The sequence below is a fragment of the Balaenoptera physalus genome (genome assembly GCF_965194825.1).
Source record: "Balaenoptera physalus genome assembly, chromosome: 3".
Taxonomy (NCBI): Eukaryota; Metazoa; Chordata; class Mammalia; order Artiodactyla; family Balaenopteridae; genus Balaenoptera; species Balaenoptera physalus.
Window position 1 is genome coordinate 137171831 of NC_138890.1, and position 13943 is coordinate 137185773.

The 13943-nt window shown below is 39.6% G+C and overlaps 2 protein-coding genes across 6 annotated transcripts in view; both read right to left on the bottom strand.

The window, feature by feature from the left end:
- Window positions 1–13943, bottom strand: part of ITGA1 (integrin subunit alpha 1) — a 232324-nt gene that overhangs the window by 165681 nt on the left and 52700 nt on the right. The window contains exon 1 of one of the 5 annotated variants that reach the window (XM_082455869.1): window positions 5747–5834. The exons of the other annotated variants lie outside the window; for them this stretch is intronic. The gene's annotated coding sequence lies outside the window, so the exon portion shown is untranslated. Of the gene's footprint in view, window positions 1–5746; window positions 5835–13943 lie in introns of those variants that run through there. 5 annotated transcript variants of the gene reach the window in all.
- PELO (pelota mRNA surveillance and ribosome rescue factor) lies at window positions 3921–5747 on the bottom strand. Its single transcript, XM_082455922.1, has 2 exons — window positions 4843–5747; window positions 3921–4553 (listed from the first exon to the last, which is right to left on the bottom strand). Exons 1-2 carry the CDS (start codon window positions 5566–5568, stop codon window positions 4122–4124), a joined length of 1158 nt encoding a protein of 385 aa, XP_082312048.1. The 5' UTR covers window positions 5569–5747; the 3' UTR covers window positions 3921–4121.

Below are 13943 nucleotides of genomic sequence, written 5' to 3' on the forward strand. Positions count from 1 at the left end.
CTTACATTCTAGATAGATGATAAGCAAAACAACTAAGTGAAATTAAGCGTTACAGAGAAAAATAAGACAAGGAAGGATAAGGGAATCTTGGAGAAGGTACATTTTTTAAAAAGGCTGGTTTAGGAAGACTTCATGGAGAAGGTGATATTTTGAGCAAAAACCTGAAGGGAGTAAGTAAGCATATAACAGTCTGGTGGAAAAGCATTACAGATGTCCCACAGGCACTTCAAAGATTCCAAACTGAACTTATTGTTCTTCCTTGCAAGTCAGCTTCTCTTCCTGTTTTTCCTGTGTCTGAATTATGCCCTCATGTCTCCCACCAGTCAAGAAAAAAAATCTGAGATTTACCCCTAGACTCTACTCCTTCCATAGCTCTGAACAAACCTCACATCCCTCTGAGCCTATCTCCTAATACCTCCTCTTGACTTTTCATTCTTACTGCCTTTGTTTAGACCGTCATCATTTTCCTCTTAAATTTTTCTAATAAGTGTTCTCTTAATCTGTCTCCTTGCCTCCAACCTTGCCTCCTCCAATGCATCCTTGATGCTGCCAAACAGTGATATTTGTGAAATGCAAAGTTTATCATGCCATTCTCCTGTTTAAACTTTTCAGTGGTTTCTCATAATGGTCGAACCTACTCTTTATTGTGGCATGGAGGGTCTAATGTGATTAGCACACTTGCCCTGCCCTCCTCTTCTTCCTGATAACCTCTCCAGGTTTATCATTTTAAGTACATCTACTGGCTCTTGCTCTATAAAGTTCCTTCTAAAAGCGACCCCTTGCAACATTGTGCCCTCATACTTTCTACAAGTTACTTTTATCCAGTGATTTGTTTACATGTTTCTTTCCTAAACCCAGCTCAGTACTTGGTTCAAACAGGTACTAAAAAAATGAACAGATAAAATTAAATGTACTGCCCTTGATGACTGGTGTAATATAAATATGGATGCCCCATATCTAAGCTCTGGCCACAGGCGAAAGAATTTCTCTCTCCTCAAACTCTAAGAAACACCTTAGAAACCCCTTTTCAACATGTAATTCAACATATCCCGATACTGAATACAAACTGCCAGTTTTATTTACTTGGAAAACCATCTGATTTAAAAGCAAAATAGTACCTTCCCAACAAACAGCTTCTACTTTGGGGAATTCACATATACACCATTTCATCCGTGTACTTTTTTTTTAGCAACACAGAGAATTTCAGTTCCAGAATATATGAACTGCAGAAGTTATGAGTCACTTCTGTTAAAGATACTGTGAGTTTGAGATCCGGTTACAGGGATTAAAGAAGGAAACTAAAGTTAATGATTGAAAGTAACTAGAGATAAAAGAAAATTAGCTTTACAACGCTACTCTAGTGGCACCTGGGGGTGGGGGGGAATCCAACTTGTATATAAGGGAGTAATGAAAGTGAAATCCAGCATCAACAGTCCAGACGTAAAATTAGCAAAATATTTAACATATAATAGACCAGGAATAGCAAAACGTAATTTTATATGTATTCATATCTGGAACAAAATGAAACAAATTGCAAACTTCTCATTTATTGAGCCTAGTGAGGGTAGCAATCTTTGTTTACAACAAGCACCTTATGGTAAATGGAAACTTACAGTACAACACTGCATTAATTTGAGAGGTATGTTACTGACAGTGTTTCCATTTGTTACCATAGTCATTCCTTATTAATGAATAGCAATTGGAATTAAACTACTGCATGATTTCCAGAGACCTATGGTTCATTTTGTTTTCTATAGAATAGTAAAAAATAATTATTTGAATTTTGTATTTTACATGCTCCTATCACTATTTTGATATTTACACCTATGCATCTAGGAAGATTTATACTCTTGATAATCGTATTGGTATAATATGTAACTTTTTAAAAATACAAATTCTTAAAGATATTTTAAATGTTATAGACATATAAACAGGCTTTCATTTAGAGTTTTATAGATAATTTAATTGAATATTGACAGTTTATATAGATAATGTAATTGAATATTGGCAGTTTAGCTCTCTTAAAAGATCTTAAAACTCAAATCTTTTTCTCTATGGCTGGCAACCCTAGGCAGAGATTAACTAGCACAGGGAGAATAAGCTATTGCTTATCAGCTTTGATTATACACAGCAATCAGCTGGAGATGTTAAGATACAGATTGCAATTCAATAGGTTTAGTGTAGAGCCCTGGATTCCAGTTTCTAACAAGCTCTCAGGGGATGCTGCTGGTCCATGGACCACACTTTTGAAGAGCAAGGCCTGAATCAAGGGTCTCAGCCTTGATGCTTATTGGAATCACCTGGGAGCTTTAATAATAATTTTTAAAAAACACCCCAGCATTTCTAGGGGTGCACGGTTATTTAGTCTGGGGTCCAGTCTGGGTATAGAGTTTTTAAAGCTCCCAAGGTGAAGCTAAGAGGCAGCTAAATTTGAGAACTTATGTCCTAAAATGTATTGGTTAGACTTACCATAAGCTTTTATTTCCCCTGGTTTTTATTACCAAGGATAACAGCTAGGAATAACCAGTTCTGCATAGTTTATGAGCATGAGGCCCTAAATCTCCAAATTCTTCCTGAGAATATGATGCATTATCAATCAGGCTCTAACATTAAGAATCTTAGTGACTTCATATCTACACTCCTACCAAATTATTAATAACATACTTTTAATGATATCTTAAATATTCATGAATTATAATGAATGACAATCTGAATTATTTTGATTAGGAAGTACAGCAGACATATAAAAATGTGGTTTTAAAGTATATGGATGTGTCTACCCCTAACTACAGATAAAAAGGTTCAGATTAGTTAGGAAGTTTATAAAAAATAATCCCCAAACCTGGCACTTACACCAAGAAAAAGGCCCAGACACAGACAGGACAAGCAAAAGTTTACTTAGTGTCCTTATTTGAAGCAGGCACCACTGATCCTGGAGTTACAGACTGAATTATCACTCTTTCTTCATAAGGCCTTTCCTAATTACTTTGCTAAGTTGAGATGCGTAAAAGGTCAAGATGCAATTACATTTCAAGGCCCCCTCGCTAACTCTTGGAAAAAATAATGAAAATATTTTAAACTCTCAGCTATTTGCCGAAATTCCCTAAGTATGGTAAAGAGCTGGAGTACAAATCAACTGCCACATACTAACGATGTGACTTAAACTTTCTGAACAGGCTTTCTCACCCCTAAAACAGGGCGTAGGGAAAGTCCATTAAGAATGTAAAAGCAAACACAAATTCAAGGTAGCATTAAGTATTTAACTATGATAAGCCAAAAAATAAATACATAAATAGTGTAGCAGTGCAAAGAACTCAAGTCCAGATTGGAGACTACTTCTAGGTTTGCCACTAATAGCCCATAAGCAAATCACATACCTCAGCCTCATTTTAAAAATAAAGGCACCTTAAATAGATTATCCTGAGAATCCTTAGCAGACCAAAGCTCTATGACCTAAAGATAACTAATTAAGTGCTCCTCTGAAGCAATTATGATTAGTTCTAAAGCAAAAAAACCCCCACCTTATTACTTTTAACATGATTAGTTTAACAAGTCTCTTAAGAAAAACACATTTTAAAGTTGTCCTCAAGAAAAGTCTTCTAATTATTTAGCTATCATTTAAAATAGCAAATAAATTTAAAAATTAAAAAAAATGGAATGTGGGGGAAATGGGGAGAAAAGGATCATTAAGAAAACCAGTGTAAGAACACCATGCCGAATTAAAATAAACAATGTAAACTGAAGATGAGATATTAAAAAGCTTTTCCTAAGGAAAACTACCTCAAAGCATGCAGTATGGGATTTTACAGTCTATTCCAAAGAATATACAGGCATTCGTTTTTAATACACAAAATGTTTCTAAGTACTGCAAATAACTCATAATTATGAAATAAAATGATCCCAATTAATAAAGATGGTAATACATGGAGATTATTTCCTTTTATTGTTCAATTTGAATACATGTCCTGCCAACCACAAATCACCTAGTGTGACCAAATACATGAGAAACCCCTGTAAGAATCACAAAGTGCCATTTTTGCAGCTTTCTGTCACAAGGATGCTGAGAAAATGTAACAGTGAAGGAGTGAGACACAGGTTGTCTCGATTATTAGTTCCAATCATTAATCTTCTTCAGAACTGGACTCATCCTCTTGGTCAGAGAGTTCAGGGACAGGGAAGCGGAGAATGGCAGCTATCCCAGTCAACTGGCTGAGCTGCTCCCCAGACACATGAAGACTGGAGAAGATCCTAACAGAGCCTGCGTTCTCCTTCACACTGTCCACCAGCCGCACGTACCGGCTCCGTGTGGCTACATCCTGGTGCCTGAAGAGCTCATCGCTGATGAGCAACGTGTCAACTGCCATGGCCTCATTGGCCTTCTCCACCTGCTTGAGTCCATAAAAAGCTCGGTCAGGTTCATGTTGTAACATTTTATAGAAGTCATCCAAGGCTTTTACTTCCCCAGCAGCTTTAGTGTCTGAAAGGCGGCTAGCTACTGTAGGGTCACAAAGGGCCTCTTTCAGAGAGTACTTGTGTCCAGAGGAGGCATGTACCTAGAATCACAATTATAAAAGTCAGACAAAAGAATCTCATAGAGTACCCATTAAACAGCCCACAATGACCTCAAGCCAAAAGCACTGGTAAGGCTTTATATGTTTAAGAATTTAAGCCAAGTTTACTATATCAATTTGCTAGTCTCTTTTTATTTCATGATCTCACTTAACAATCCCAGTCAAGTTAAACCTTCCTCCTCTTGTACTTTTCCTAGTTCTAAAACTTTAGGAGTCGTTTACACAAACCCCTCTGCCCATTCTTAATTATCCCTGGGTAAGACTGTTTTACCTGAAGGAATTTGGACCGGTTTTCCAGGAGCAGTTTGTTGTCCGTCTTCACTGCTTGTTGAAACATGTAGTCGCAGAACTGCTCCCTCACAAATCCTGGGCTGGCCACCAGGACGCACTTTACAACATCAAAGTGTATGTGGCGCTGGATGGCCTGGACCACCTGTTCATAGAACCGCTCCAAGGCCCGGTCGTGCTGGGAGCAGTTGCCTTTCCGTTTCCTAGGGATGTTCACTTCCACCTTGGCCCGAGTGAGAGTCATGCTGGGAGTGACTAAGCAGATATGGGCGAGGCCTTCCTGCATCACCACAGCCGCTACATCGGCGCTCCAGGCTGGGTCACAGGCTTGCTCGATGCGCTCCAGAACCACACTGTCCCACTGCTTCTTGGCCAGGGTGAACTGGCGATTGGGCTCCAGCTCGATGGTGTGGTAAGCCCCCATCTTGACATACTCATTCTCCTGGATGTTGGTCCCCTTGACCCGCAGCTGGCAGGCTTGAGAGTCGAAGTCGATGGCCTCCACGCAGAGAGTGAGGGTAGTGCGGACCCGGTTGCTCCCTACGCTGCCCGTGGAGGACTCCGTCTGTACCTTGCGTATGGTGGAGGCGCGCAAGCTGTCGCCCACCTGCACTAGATTGTAGGTGTGCCACATGTCCTCAGGTTCCTCGGGAACCAGGGTCACCTGGCCCGCATTGTCTTTCTCAATGTCCTTCCTCAGGAGCTTCATGATCTTGGCAGGGGCTCACTGCCAGAACAAGAGGAACCGAGGGGGATCCCCACAAGGAAAGGGGTAAGGAGGGGAAAGTTTAGGCCGGGAAGGGGGCGGGGTCCGGTTCCTACAGGCACTTGCCTGGCGGGAAGCAAACACTTTCTATATGACTCTAGCGGCCGGGGGGAACACTTACTCTAGCCCTTCCGTTTCGTGGTCTCGCGGCGCGCCGCGTCGAACCGGCGCAAGAGACACCGGCGAACACCTCCTCCGCGGTTCCTGCGGCCGTACAAACCGAGGCCGATGCAGTGAGAGCGCATGCGCGACCCACGTCCTGCCTCCCGGCGCACGTTTTACGTCCCCAAAGGGGAGGCGGGGCCGCAGCTTGCGCGTGCGCAGGCGCACTAAGCCGGGAGGTGTTTCCCGGAGAATAAACCACCCAAGGAAAGTGTACGGAATGTTTGGTGGCGACTCCTTCGTATTAATGCTGAATTTGGACGTCCTAAGTTTTCTCTTCCACCCCTGTTTGTGAAGAATCTGGGGAGTTTGTGAGTGCAAATATATATATTCTTTTCAGCTGTGTTCGGTTGCCCCGCTACACCTTCTCCCTCCGGGTAAATGCAATTTCAAAACTTACGGAAAAGTAAAAGGAACTCTGAAAAGTGCAGACTTGGCCCCAAGGTCCAAACTACGGCCCGCTTTGCTCCTGCCTTATCCGCACTCAGACGCCACACGCTTTTTGGAGCTGGTCTGTCCAGAAGCTGTTTCTTAAGAACGACTGGTCATGGTGCGTCTGGGCCTTGAGTAACGTGCCCAGCTGTTTTCCGCGCTTAATTAACCAATTCTGCATGATCTGATTAACCCAGATGTTAGAACATTGATCCCAGAGAAAGAAGAAACCATCTGTGGAATTTACCCCTGGATGGACCTCTCAGTTGCTTGATCTGATGTCCTGAGAATCCCAGAATCCAAGGTTGGCAGACTCAGCTTTCCGCAGCTCAGTAGCCTGTGAAAGGTTTATGGGGGGGAATTGGGTCTCAGTAGTTTAGGACGGGATCTTCACTGTCAAAGCTGAGCTGAGAGCTGAGGATTGGGGAAGTGGGGAAGGACTGTTTACTATGACCTACCTTGATTGAATAGCTACAGAATTCATTGGTAAGAAAAACCTTACGTCACTTAACATTTTGGGTGGGGAAGGAGAGGCGGGGGAGTTTGGGAAGTGGGGGTTGCCTCTTAAAAGGACCAGTGAATAGAAAAAGCCTACCAAAGTTTTTTTGAGAGTTAAGATGGGTTGGAGAGAAGAGGGCACAAATCTTGCCCATTCGCCTTCCTATCTTATTGCGTATGGCATTTAAAGGGAAGCTTACCATCCTGAACTGGTGAGACAGGGATGAAAGGGAGCAATCTGATGTTGGCACAAGTCTTGATACTCAAATCTCAATTAACTTCCTCAGAGATTGCCAGGGGATACATAGGTCCCCTCCAAAGCTCTAGTGCAAATTAGAACCAATATTTTGTGGCCTCTCTTCTCCCTCCTTCTCTTTCTGTACCTCCTTCCTTCCCCACCTTCCGATCATACTGAGTGCCCTCCCAAAGTTCCTAACTCAGACTGCCTTCTTCTACTTCCAGGAGAACCCAGCAGCTTTTCACTGAGCAAGGATCTGATCACACTGAAGTGTGAGTATGGCTTGTGTCTCCAAAGGACATGTATCTTTTTAAAAGGTGCTTGTTAAGCTAGAAGAATTCTTAACTGGTAGAGTGAATGTGTGTGTGTGTGTGTGTGGGACAGAGAGAGAGAGGGAGAGAGAGGGAGAGAGGGAAAGGAGGAGATGCTTTGAGATACTCCTTGATCACCTAAGTATAATCATCCCCCTCTTGAAAAATCTGCCAAGGATCGAAAACCACAGAATCACAGTGATAGGCACACAGGGACCTTGATAAATGTTAGGTTTTTACGGAAGAGCTATCACTTATTGAATATTCACCAGGTACTTTCCTATGCTTTTTCTAGGCCTTGCCTGTAAGGTAAATATTTGTTATCGTCATACATAGGTGAAGAAAATGAATTACAGAGAAGTTAAGAAATGTATTCAAGATCACATAACCAGCATTCAAATCCAGGCCTGCTTAATTCCACACTCTCTCTTTCCACTGACACAATTCTACATTTATGGATGCTTGAAATCATCTCTGCAACCCCAAAGATTATGTGCTATTACCCACTGGCATTTCCCCTTAACTCTCACCTTTGCCAGTTAAACAAAGACTCACAGCTTAGGAACCAACCTAGGGCATTTGAAAGGAAGGTTCCTTCCTTGCTCTTTCAGTACTTTAAAACAGTCCTTATATTCTTTTAAACGTAATATTCCTTTTGCTCAGCCTAGGTCACCGTTGTAATTCTTGAGAAAGATCTAATATTCTACTTTAGAAAAATACACACATATTTCTACATTGAAAATCTATGGGAGACCGCCATAGACTGTTGATTCTGTGGTTCTTTTGTTTGTTTGTTTGTTTGTTTTAATTATGAGGCACACTGCTTTGGGCTGTCTTTTTAAATATAAATGTGCTTCAGTGATTGAACATACTACAAAACTTTTCACAGAATTATTATTTAATCTGAAACGTCTGTAACAGAATTTTCTTTTTAGTAACTTGAGCTTGTTGTTGAATGATCAGGTGTTTTTCTCCTAGATTTTGTGTTATAACTTAGTCTTTCTAGATCAGTCGTTACACTTTTGAGTTATTTGGGGTTCTCATTCCCTGTTAATTAAAATCCAAATTCCCTGGCATTCAAGGCTTCCAAGACATGGCTTTACAAGCTTTATTTCTCCTTTAATTCAGAGTTTTTGATTTGTCTATCACTGATATCTTAAAATTAAGAAGTCACATTCTGTTTTATAATGTTACTAACAATTTAAAAAGAAGATTACTCTTAAAGTAAGTTTCTGTAAACCAATTTCAGTTTTTTGAGATAATCCATGCATAGATAAGAAAATGATTAATTTTTAAACACATCTTAACGAGGAAAAGGTCTTAAAATGTTCAAAAATAATGTATGATGACAATTAGTTTTATTATACTTGGTTTGGAAGATTATACTTGGTTTGGAAATGACAGTTAGTTTTATTATACTTGGTTTAGCCAGCACTCTGATTATAAATATCTAGTGATAATAGCAATAGTTTATTTAGAGAGAATGTGCTAACCTTAGATTGTACAAAGATGCCTATGTGACCTCCACAGGCAAAGTTAGTGGTCAACAGGGAGGGTTATTCAGCTAATTCAGGCAAAATGGTGAAAGGGAAAAGGGAAAGGTTTTTTTTTTTTTTAATAAGGGACTTGCTGTACTCATTTACTATCTAAGTTCCTGTGATTAAAAATACTTACTTGCAATCGTCACAGAACAATACAAAGCTCCTACCAAATAAATAATTTTATCAACAAAAGTGTGTGTGTGTGGGTGTTCCTGTTTGTATGAATCTCTATACAGTACAGGATCATTTTATTAAAAATATTGCAATAAAATATGTAATTTTAGGAACTGGTCAATACCCATGCATTTTCAAACTGTAGTACTTGGCAAACTAAAAGTATATAGTTAATAAGAAAATTTTGAAAGTACATTGTAATTTGTATTAATAGTATAGGATTTATAATAAAATATGCAGACCATTCATCTTAATCATCTGAGGTTCTAATGTGATTGATTTGAGTGTCCTATTTAAATTTAAGAATTTACATTTATTTCAGCAGATCTCAGATAGTTCATAGAAAACAGCATATGTCTTCACTCCTTTTAATATTTGAATTACAATGATTTTTCAAATCAGATTTCTCATTTAATTTGTTTATAGAGCTCTACATTTGGATAAAACAATATTAATGCTTTTGCACATAAAATGAATTCTTAATACTAACCAATACTTATACTGTAATCTCCTTTTAAGATTTAGTTGACTTTTTCATCTTCCTTTTAAGTTATAGAAGACGTTAGATCAAAATTAGGTCCCTTCAAATATACATGGCCCTAGCTCTAACCACCAATATGATAGAATATTAGAGATGTTAGAGCTTGCCAAAACTAGCGTTATTGATCCTATGACCTGAAACATTTTTTTATTACTTTATTGTCACCTTTCTCCTCCTGAAGCTTCCTTTTTAAAGGGAGAGTATTCAGAGGAAGCTCTGCTCTTGGAATCTGGTGAGGTTGCTGGTGCCAGAGGAGCAATTATCCCCTGAATTAGATACAGATTTGGCTCTGGAAGAGAACTGAGAAGGGGGACAATGTTCACATCTTTGTACCTAGAAGGAGTGTGTCTGAAATCTTATGATGCATGTTTTAAAAGTACAAAGAAATGTAATAGAAAATTGCATGTAGGTATACTGCGTGTTATTTATTATAATTTTCAGATGTATATTTTCCCACATTTCAACATCTCTTGAAACTTGGAGGCATCTAACCATTTAGCAATTATAATTGGATTGGCAGTACTTTTCTTTCTTAATAGTGCATAAAATAACGGTGCATCATTCAATTGATGGTGTCTTCCATTCAGTTAGATATAAATATGGGTAGATGGAAATAGGTAGGTGGGGATATAATTAAAAGAGATAACCTGACCCCTTAAGTATTATTATGAGTTTGTCTGTAGTCTAGTCTTTTGTGACTTGTTCAATAACAAATTTTCAAGTGACTATTTTTCTAAGATTGTAGAGATAATAAACAAAGACCCTATCCTCACAGAGCATACAGCGAGCTGGGAACACAGACAATTAGATGTTTAATTTTAATATGTGGTGTATTATAGAAGCAAAAGTGCTAAGGGCATACAAATCTCTGGGGGAGGGGGTCCAGTCTACTCCAGTGGGTTCTTGGAAATCACATTCATATGGGGACTTGAGGATCAGTAGCAGTGTAACTGCTTATGCAAAAGCCTGGAGACTTCAGAGGAACTGGCACAATAGAGGAGCTGAAAGAAGCTCAATAATCATGAGGATGAGAATATATTCAGCTCATTTACATCTGTTGATACTCTACTGTACTTGCTTCGAGAGCGAATACAATTCTCCAGTCACAGACCACTCTGAATAGGCAGCGTATTCTGACTTTAGCATTGTGATAACAGTTCCAAATATCTTTCATCTCAATTTCCTAACATGAATTCAGATACACTATTTTGTATTTCATACCACAGAAGAGCAGTGTAGGTAAAGAATAGCATTTTGATGCCTAGTTTTCTGAATATATTTAAAACATGAGCTCCTTTATTTTATAAAATACTTAAGGGGCATATTAAAATTCAGCAAGTTCTACATCTAGTGGGAAGTTTGTTGGGTTGAGGTGCTGGAACACAGGTAGAGGAACATCCATCTAAGGAAGTAAGATCCACAGTTATAAGTTGTGGTCCAAGAGCTCATGCATCAAAATAGCATCATGACAGCAGAGAAGAAAAATAGGCAGACTAGTTTGGCATATATATTTTATTGCTACTGTCACTGCCTATTTATTAAACAAACAAACAGAAGTCCTATGAATTTATTGCTGCCTTTACAGACATCATAATGACTTAAATATTTTCACTGTCTTCCATTGTGTGTCATTGGAGGTCATTTCTTTGTTATGGGTAAGTGGCTGACTTCCTTCCATATCCAGCCATTAGCTCACTTCTTTTGGAATAGGAAATCTTGCCTGTGAAAAATGTCACAAAAGAAGACTCCTGCTTTCAGGCTAACTAAAATGTTTCTAGGGAGGAAAGATATATAACTCAATTAGGGATAATTCTATATTTGTATTCTTAATAACCAGAGATAGTAGTCTTATTTGAGTTACAATTAATATAGGGAGAGACATCATCTAATTTCACTATATACCTAAAAGTCATGGAAATAACAGACTCACTTCACCATTAATTAGATCCTTATCAAAGTCTTTTAGACAATTATGCTTGGATTTAACATTTAGAGGGCTGAGCAAGAGAGAAATGGACTTACATTTAGACAGCCTGGTATATTATTTCAGAGCGTGAGAGATCTGAATTGAGTACAGGCTTTGCGGTTTATTAATTGGGAGACTTTGGTCAAATTAGGCTCTTAGTATTTTGGTTTGTTCATCTCTAAAATATGGGTAATAGTTCCAGACTTTTCCCTTTTTTGAGATTAAAATGTAATATGTGCAAAGTTCTTGGCACAGGGCCTCTTATCTAATACATTCTCAGAAAATATGTGCCTTTCAGCAATAAGTTGTGCTAGTTTTTCTCTGTTATTGTTTGTCTTGACCCTTGTTCCCTGGGAGTTTGAATTCTGCCATTTGGACATGGCCAGTGGGATGGCCGGGCAAGGCATTAGGGGGTAGAAGGAAAAGCAGGGGTATTCCTTTCCCTTGCTTTCTCCCTGCTATGCTTCAACTTTGGCACTAGCTGTATTCTTCTTATGGCCACAGCTCCTGTCCAGTGGTCCCCCTCCCATAGCCACAGTTCACACTCAAGCTGACACTGCTGCCTTCTCAGGCCTAAGAACGGCAATGGCTTTTCTTCTCATGTTGCTTCAGGTACTTTCTTTCTACTATTGCTCATTCTACGTGCTCCAGCCATCTTTTGTCAGTTCCTTTATATGCTTCTGCCAGCAGTCCCTTGATTTAATTTTTTTCAGTTAAATCCTTTATATATGCCACTAGTTTTTTTGCTGGGACTTTGACATATATAAAATAACAATAAAGGGCTTCCCTGGTGGCGCAGTGGTTAATAATCCACCTGCCAATGCAGGGGACACGGGTTCGAGCCCTGGTCCGGGAAGATCCCACATGCCACGGAGCAACTAAGCCCGTGCGCCACAACTACTGAGCCTGCGCTCTAGAGCCTGTGAGCCACAACTACTGAGCCCGCAAGCCACAACTACTGAAGCCCACACACCTAAAGCCCGTGCTCCATGACAAGAGAAGCCACCGCAATGAGAAGCCTGTGCACCGCAGCGAAGAGTAGCCCCCGCTCGCCGCAACTAGAGAAAGCCCGTACACAGCAACAAAGACCCAACACAACCAAAAATAAATAAAATAAAATTAATTTTTAAAAAAAGCTTAAAAAAAATAACAATAAAGACTTTGTTTGGACTTAGAGAAGGGCATCTTTCTTGATGAATCATCTTTAAATGTTGGAAAAAGCTAATACAAGGCGGTTCTAAATATAATGGGAAGTTTACTGGGACGGTTTATTGGGTAGGTGGTTGTTGGGATGTAAACCCAGCTTTGAAGACTGGGGAGAGTTTGCTTAGATGGCAGGGGGTGGTAAGAAAGAAGGGTGGAGTGCTCTTCTAGATGCAGAAAACAAGATTCCGTGCGCAGTAGTAAGATGAGCATGAGGATTAGGGGGAAATAAGGAAATGGGACTGGCTATCATGGGCAGTTTATGTTCAGAGGCTTTGGTAGGCAGAACAGTGGTCTCTCAAATATCTTCATTTCCTAATCCCTGGACCTGCAAATATATTACCTTATATGGCAAAAGGGATTTGGCAGATATGATTATATTAAGAATCTTAATATGGGGAGATTATCCTGGATTATTCAGGTGAGCCCAAAGTAATCAGGATTTTAATAGGAGGAAGGAAATAAGGTCAGAGTCAGAGAAGGAGATGTGATGATGAAGCAGAGTCACAGGAAAAGATTTGAAGATGCTACTTTGCTGGCTTTGAAGATGAAAGGTGGAGCTGCATGCCAAGGAATGCAGGTTGCCTCTAGAATCTGGAAAAGGCATGGAAATGGATTCTCCCCTAGAGCCTCCAGAAGAAATGCAGTCCTGCGTGCATCTTGATTTTAGCCTAGTGAGGCTTCTGACCCACATAACTGTAAGATAGTAAATTTGTCTTGTTTTAAGCCCGTAAATCTGTGGCAATTTGTTACAACAGCAATAGGAAACTGATAGAGGCATAGTAGGAGACAGAGGTTGCTGGATTAGGGCAGACCCTGAAAGGTCAGTTGAGAATTTTGGATTTTATCTGAAAGACAACAAAGAACCACCAAAGGTTTTTGACTAAAGACTAAGGTATGATGAAAATTATGTATTAGGAAGATGAATTAGAGGTTAAGTTCAGAATGAAGACAAGATGATGAGTTCTGCAGTACTGTGCAAGGGTGGGTATGGTGATAAGACCCCAGATTAGCTGTGGACTCTATGAGTTGATGAGAAGTTTGTTAGGAAGCTGACAACATGATGACTGACAGGATAACCAACAAAGGAAAGGAAGAAGTCAAATTTCAGATCCTTATTGTGTTGTGAAATGGGCATAAATATAGCACATATAAGGAACCTGTTGATTCTGAGATAATAACTTTAAACTCTAAATTTCAATATGATTGAATAATATATGTGTATAGATATAGATATAATACCTATATACAC

What these genes read in the sequence shown, in the direction of transcription:
- PELO (XM_082455922.1), bottom strand. Translation starts at nt 5,568, where the DNA reads ATGAAGCTCCTGAGGAAGGACATTGAGAAAGACAATGCGGGCCAGGTG. An exon ending in ACCGGTCCAAATTCCTTCAG is followed by an intron (nt 4,554 to 4,842) that starts GTAAAACAGTCT and finishes TTGTGATTCTAG; the next exon opens with GTACATGCCTCCTCTGGACA.